This window comes from Vidua chalybeata, chromosome 3 (assembly GCF_026979565.1).
Source record: "Vidua chalybeata isolate OUT-0048 chromosome 3, bVidCha1 merged haplotype, whole genome shotgun sequence".
NCBI classification, from domain to species: Eukaryota; Metazoa; Chordata; class Aves; order Passeriformes; family Viduidae; genus Vidua; species Vidua chalybeata.
The window spans coordinates 59,500,107-59,507,750 of NC_071532.1; the positions used below are offsets into that span (position 1 = coordinate 59,500,107).

General features: G+C 34.4%; 1 protein-coding gene across 1 annotated transcript; it reads left to right on the plus strand.

Moving 5' to 3' along the window:
• Positions 1-805: 805 nt before the first annotated feature.
• On the plus strand, positions 806-7,359 carry TMEM244 (transmembrane protein 244). Its single transcript, XM_053936886.1, has 6 exons — positions 806-838; positions 2,957-3,042; positions 3,553-3,626; positions 4,708-4,833; positions 6,287-6,331; positions 7,265-7,359. Exons 1-6 carry the CDS (start codon positions 806-808, stop codon positions 7,357-7,359), a joined length of 459 nt encoding a protein of 152 aa, XP_053792861.1.
• The last annotated feature ends 285 nt before the right edge of the window (positions 7,360-7,644 follow it).

Sequence of the window (7,644 nt, forward strand, 5' to 3'; positions counted from 1 at the left end):
CATAAAAAACGCTAATGAAATTTGCACATACTATGTTAGTGTCAGCAGAAAAAGAAGAAGTTCATTCTTGGTTCAGTTTCAGAAGCATCTTCTTTTTCCAAATAATACAGCACACTGAATCATAATGTGCCTGTAAAAAGTCAAATTTGAATCCATTAAGGAGTTGCTCACTAGAAGTTGGATATGCTCTAAAGCACGCTAAATTTCATTCTACTGAAGGAACAAAATACGGTTCAGGAAAAAAAGAGTCATAACACAAGTCTGGAATTTCTTAACTTAATTATACCTAATTTAATGTGAATTATACTTGATGTAATAAAGTGATAGTCAGAAGAAAAATTTTAGCAAAGAACATTGTGAAGAATGTACCACTCCACATCTATAGTCAATAGAATTAATGCTAGAAAATGTAAAAGATAATTAAAAGTAGGAAGTTATAATAACCCCAAGGAACTGTGATCATGTGAATGCTGAAAGAAAAAGCAATTAAAAGGGGGAAAAGAATAATAATGTTGTGTCTAAATAGCCAAGTTATGTTTTAGAAATGCTATGGCTGACTGTAGCTACAAAAGTACGAACATTGCATGAGCAAGCAGGATTTTCTCTTTGCTCTTTAGCGGCTTACATTTAGCTCACAGATGTCTTCTGTCTCAATTCCGTTTAATCCAATCAACTCACCTCACCCCACCCTGTCCTATACTTACCCATTCAAATGTTTTTTGGGGGTGAAAAACAGCTGCTTCTTCCTGCTAAAGTTGGCATATGGAATATAGCAAGAGCACTTCCTCTCACTCATCATGTGTCCATGGCTCTCAAGGTCAAAACTGCTGAAACCAAGGTAAAGGGAATTGAGTTTATTTAGTGTTGTATATGTCACCAGATAGTATTAGAGAATTAGACAACTGCTGCGGGGCTGGAATGAGCTGTTGCTTTCATTCTTACAGACTGTTCTTCAGTGTTCTCTTCCTGAAAAAAGCCTCAAATTAAAAAGATACTTTATCCTATAGTGCTGGCAGCAAGTACTGCAAAGTACATCTTATAAAAAGGATTTCAAAATATGTGCTGTTGTTCCACTTATGAGATAAAATTCTTGGAAGTGTCATAAAATTTTACATTTGATGTCACCAGTGATTTCCTAAGATTTTTCTTTTAAGTTGTTTTGACATATAATGAATAATCCTGTAGATTTTAACTTGTGAGATTTTTGCTTTGAAATACCAGAAGATCTAGAAAGGGAAAAATAGATTGAAAATCAAAAGTATTCTCAGATTAAAAAAAAAAAAAAGTATGTTTAAATTTCTGTGGCAATGTCAAAAAAAATGAGGTAGAACGTGATAGAACTGGAAAAATTGCAGTGTTTTTATTTTTGTGTTGTGTGCACTTCCTTGGCTTACTCAAGTGAGCAAAGCATACTATACCTAATGCCTCACTACATTCCTAAGACAGGGACTAGGAATATTCTGGGTACAAAGAGAAAAATACTGTGCTTTTGAGACCAAAGGAAGTTGGTCTCTGACTTCAAGGCTGGGAACTCACCTACTGTAATTAGATGTCAATATGTCATTGTCTCACAGCCGTCCTTCAGCTCTGTGATTTTCCCTTCAGTCCTCTCTCCCCACTTTTATTACTGTACCAATCTCCATCCAGGGCAGAAAAGGCTTCACAGAGGCCGTGGCAAGAGGAGGGGCAATGAATAAAGTAGAATCACAGGAAAAGTGCAGCTGCTCAGAGCAATGAAATGAAAAAGATTCCCACCAAAAATGTGCCAGACATTAAACTTCCAGTGCTTGAAGTTATGTTCAGGGGAGTAAGAGGCAGCATGGCTGCCAAACTTACATGTGACAATATAGTTGATTACCATTACCACAGTGATGGTGTGCACTGTGGAAAGGAAGGGTTATTTGGCCAATTTTAATTTAGAATTAGAATACAGACAGTGCAAAGGAGCTGTATTTAGCCCACAAACCAATGTGGCTGAAGAGATTAATATTTCTCAGTTTTTGCTTGGCTTTGTTTTGATGTAGGGGAAAAAAAAAGATCAAGACTGTCGTGGACTTTTTGTTATTGACAAATATCAGTTTCTGCAGGCATGATGGGTTAATCTCCTGTTGCATTAGAAACTAAAGCTCTTTGGTCTCTCTTCTTGTGGGAGATAGATGCAGTATTCAATACTTAACACTTTACAACATTTAGCAGTATCAAAATAGGTGGTTTGATATATTCACAGTGTTCCCACTTCTGTCAATGTTGGATGCTTCTGTAAATACAGTACCTGCCACGCAACCACTCAAAGAACTAAGGCCAGAAATGAATGTTAGAGTTGAAGTTTCATCCTCAGAAGCATCTACTACTGCTTAGTAGGATCTCTTCTTTCCAGAGGGAGTTTGTTCCCTTTACAAGTCAAGATGTCCTTCCTGCATCTTTCGAATTTGTCTAGTTAGAACTTGTAGCTGTTTACTTCTTGTGCCTTTTCTGATAGATTAAAGACCCCTTAAGTACCTGGTATTTTCTGTGAAGGTACTTATCCATCATAATCAAGTCATCCCTTGGAGCTAAACAGATTGACCTCTTTAGGGCTGTAGCCCTAATGAAGAAAAACCCCAGACATTTCTAGCTACATCTCCCTTTTGAGTCTCTTCTCTGTACCTTCTTAATTTCTTAATAACCATCAAGAAATGTCCTTCTACTTTTAGGAATGCTTGTAAATTGTTTATATAGTAGGTATACAGCAATATATGATAGAAAAAATTCCATGCATTATAGCCACACATTAGGAGCTGAAATGTACCAAAGAGCTTTGAGCACATTTATGTAATCAGCAACAGCAAAAATTCTGCCTAAATATTTTATTTTAAATTTTTTTTCACATTATGTTTGATAGAAATCTAGAATTATTTTCTGAGAATGCCTGATGTTAACATGGCTTTAGGTTTTACTGTTTTATGCCCTTTTGCAGGTTGTTCTGGTGAACCTGTTGATATGCATAATAGTTTTCTACACTGTGTACTATGTGGTCCTCTCTGTGTGCTTTGCAGTATTCAGGTAAGATTTCCCAGTCTTTAGTCTGATATGCTGGCATACTGCCACTCATGGGTGGAGTTATGCTTATTTAAAGGAAGCATCCAGACTGAGGAACATAATTTTTGAATTCAGTTAAACTGTTGTACCTGAACCTTCTTTCAAACTGGCAAGTGGAGACTCAAAACTAATATAAAATATTGGTTCTAATAGTCATCCTTGCAGTTACACCATGTAAATGAATGAAGAGAAGAGATGACATGAAGAAAAGGAAAATAAAGACTTTATAGTCGATCAAAAAGACAAATTATATCCCCCTAGGAAGTTATTGATTATCATGCATAGCACCAAATTTCTCAAATAGAAGTTAGCAAGGGCAAAACCACAACTCAGAATGGGACTTGGAGAGCTTGCAAAAATCCAGAGTATTCTATTTATCCTATTTAAAAACACTCATAATATGTAATGTAATCTAAATTCTAAATACTAAATACTGAAAGTCTCTGTTTAAAATTATTCATTTTATTTCCACAGGATTAAAATGTTGGATGGTTTGGCACCTTTTGATTTTAAAACAAATCCCTCATGGATTAACCCATATTATTTAGGTAACTGAAGTTTCTTTATCTTTTTTTTTTCCCTCACTCAAGAAAATATATTGCATATGGATGTAAATTTGTTTTCCAATGGATAGTATTTTAAAGCTGTTTTAGTAATATCAATGATTTCTGTATTTTAACTACTCTGCAATTAAATGTTGATGCATCTTGCAAGTACTTCTCATTTCTGTACTGCTACTTAACATTCAAGTGATTTTTAGGCTTTTTGTTCAGTTCTTCTTCTGATCTTGCATCATCAGAAGAAAATGTCCTGCTTTGCCAGAATGCTTCATTTCACTGCAGAACAATTACCTATTCTCCATCAAGTTCCTTCACAAAGTAGTTTAATTTGATTTTCATACTGCAGCAATGCAGCAAATTCCATATGAATCACTGGATTCAGATCAGAGAAATGGGTGACATTCAACTAATGGCAATTTTGCTTTGGTAATGCTTGAATACAGTGGGCATTAAAATATCAGAATTTGATTATAGCTCAGTTCCTAAAAGTATCTTTATATGTCGTAATACAAATTTCTGCAATTTTTCAGAAGCTCTCAAAATATATTCTTTTTCCTAAACAGCAATTCCTAAAAAAAATACATGCACACATAAAATTTTACCAAATTTATAATGTATTTTACAAAGGTAAACCTCATAATCTGTCAGTAAAATATATAAAGCTCAAAAGTAAATTGGTTTGTAGCTTAAAAGAGAAATAAAAATGCATGGACGCTTGTACAGTGTTAATACTGATTTCAGATGAAGAAAGAACATTTTTGTTATGCCAGTGGAAAAAAAATTAAAGCATATTCCATTAGAATTACTTTTCAGGGCCAAATGTAATTGCTGTATCTCAACATGATTTCCCCCCCAAATTTTATCAGTTAGTTTGATGCAGCATGTTTATATGCCAAAGACAGCAGCATATTAGCAGCTATTTCATACCACCAATTAGAATTTTGTTCTGTCCATCCATGAAAATGCATAACTATCTCAGGTATTTTATCTTCTTATTGATATTGTTTGGAATATGAGAAGATGTCTTTCAAAACTGTGTTTGGTGAAAATATCCTGTTTTCTTTTACAGTTCTTGTGATATCCTTGGAAATAACTTTCTTCCTTTGTGGTCTGCTCTTTGCCCTGGTTGTGGAAGAATGGGTTTGGGACTATGCTGTAACAGTTACTATTATTCATATCATCATAACATCAGCTGGTAAGTAGGTTTACTGCTAAATAGTATCACGTAGTATCACAAGTTGAAGGACAAATCCACTAGGATTCATCCAAGGTATTACTGGACTAACTTAATTTTCCCTAAAGCTAAATAAGTATGTATCTCTATTTTCCATCCATTTAACTCATGCCTCTATTCAAATTCTCCCATTTAAAATGTAATTCTGGATCTGTAGCAGAATTTTAAACCATTATATTCTTATGAAAAAATCAGAGGTTTAGTTCATATTCTAACAATTCGTACCAAACAGATCCAGGCTAGATACAATTTCTGCATCTGGAAAATGTGGGGTTTTGTTTCAAAACAAGACATTAATAGTTGTTCATGTCTGGATATTTTAAGAACTACTCATTAACACTTTAGCTCAACTTCAGAGTAAAAACAGAGTTTTTCTTCAGCAAAGTCAGTGCAAAGGTTTTAAGTCAGATCATTTGAAATAAATCTCAATAAAGAAAATGAAGCATTTTACCACAGAAACCCCTTTCCCCCAAGAAACTCTACCCCTTAAAGGAAAGAAAAAGAAAATAATTAGCTGCTGTAAATGAGACCCATCATCTCTTTTTGCCAACACCTAGTAATCTGCTCCCTCTTCTCATGCTGTTTAGCAGAATGCTTCAATGGCTAATTAGGAAATATATTTTAACTCCATTCTTGCCAGACCCTATCTGGGGATTCTTTTCTCTTAAAACAATGAGGTTCATATGTTTATTCTAGAATGCAGAAAAAGGAAAATATTCTTGACAAATTAGGATGCCCTCCCTACTGTATAGAGATTAATCTTCCATTTTCCATTGCTTTGTCCATTTGTCTTTCAGCGCTTTATACAGATGGGAGATTCTCCAGTTCCCTAACAAATTAAACCAGACACCAACAGAGACTTTATCTTAAAAAATTAAGCATAATTTTTCATCTACTAAATTTGGTTTTCTGGAATTTAAACTACTGTTATTCCTCATTAATAACTTTTGCATTTGAATCAAGGAATTTACAAAAACTACCAAAACCCCCCTGTTTGTACATAATTTTTACAGGGAGTTAGCTTCTGTCATTCTATCGGATGATGCATCTTGATGACCCAACAGCCCCAGATTTATCATTCAGGTGGCAAACCAAACCTCTGCTGGCTGACCCTGAGCTGTCAGCACACGCAGTGTGCTTCCCAGCCCCCTTTAATACCCCTGTCAGCTTTCTTTGGGGAAGGTAATATGGGGTCAGAGAATGGCCCTGCAATTATCCCACAGTGGGGATGTGGGTCAGCTTGGGTGTGGCCAGGGTAGGTGCTGGTCAGGACCTAAAGCATTTGTCATTTCAATATATGTAAAAAACATAATCTATGAAACATAACTAAGCAGACCCTTGATAGCATAGTGCACTGCTTACTTGTGCCATTCTTACTGTTTTAAAATTTACATTTCTACTTTTCCTCTTGCAGTTATGTCTGAATTCCCCCTGATGTTACACTGGTGGCTGGCATTAGGTATAATTCATTCTTTAAAACTTAAGTTGCTAAAATCTGTGTAGAAAATTAGTGTTTATAATACTACTTGTTTCTATTAAATATCTGTTACCTCACTAATCTGAGATTTGCCAACATTTAAAAAGTACAGGCATTTTGTTCATACTTCTTTTAATGACACTGATAAATAATGCCGTACTAGGATTTTCCTCACCTTAGAAAAATCCTCTCTTTTAAGGCCAGAATATGCTCATCTTACACTAGTCTTGCAAACAAACAGCAGATGCATGACTTGAAATAAGTCATGATTAAGTCCTGACTAATTGAGATTACTCAGGACTTAATCATGGCTTATTTAACCTGTAATAAGTTGAAATGTATCTCAATTCAGGTGTCAAAAAGACAGTTGTCCAAAGTTGTAGCCTTTCTTAATACCCTTTAAAATCAATGAAAAAAACAGGTACCTTCAGAGGCAAAATTTATAAACATTATGTACAAGTACTTACAATAGATGAGATGAATTTAAGTCATCACATTTCCTCAAAGTGAACGGCAAGACTACATTTCTGAATGTTTGTTTTTCTGTAAAATTAGAAGCATAGATTTTTACATGAAAAGTAGATTATCTTGAAAAACAGTAGTTAAGGGAATAGGACTGGCTTCTGTTCTTCTTTCTTATATTATGGATAACAAGGATCAACTGCTGCAATAAATTCCTAAGTGATGGGGAGAGATAAATTCCTTGTCCTACAACAGATTTTGCATTAGCAGTTGTGGAGGCTGATATCTTTTTAAGTAGTTAAAGCCTTGGGTAAAATGTTTAAGTAGGAAGGCTGTTTGGTTTTTTTTTTTTTTTTTAATTGAAAATAAAACGAATGTCAGTTTAAAGTTTTATCATAAAGTTTGTATTCCACTACAAAAATTAATACAAAACAATGATATTGTTTCTTTCAGGATCTGGAGTAATTTCAATGATTTGTGGAGGACAGATTTTGGCATATTGCTTGTTCAAAGACAACTTCATTTACCCAATTCTAGATGACTTCTGAAAAGGAGTATTAGAACTTGCCTTTATATCTATGTGAATTCTATTGTTTCATTAATCAATGTAATTAAAATGAAGTTAGCAACTGTCTAATTGTAAGGTTAATATTTAGCTTATCAGACCTCTTGTATCTTATGTTTTTTGGCAATTTCATCACTTTCAGCTTTGTATGTACATTTTTCATTAATCAAGTAATTAGATACATTGTCTCTTTTTTAAAAACCAAGAAGCCATAAGGAGGATTAGAGCAATGGTGCAACATTCCTGCAAAATCCTACAAGCAGAAGGA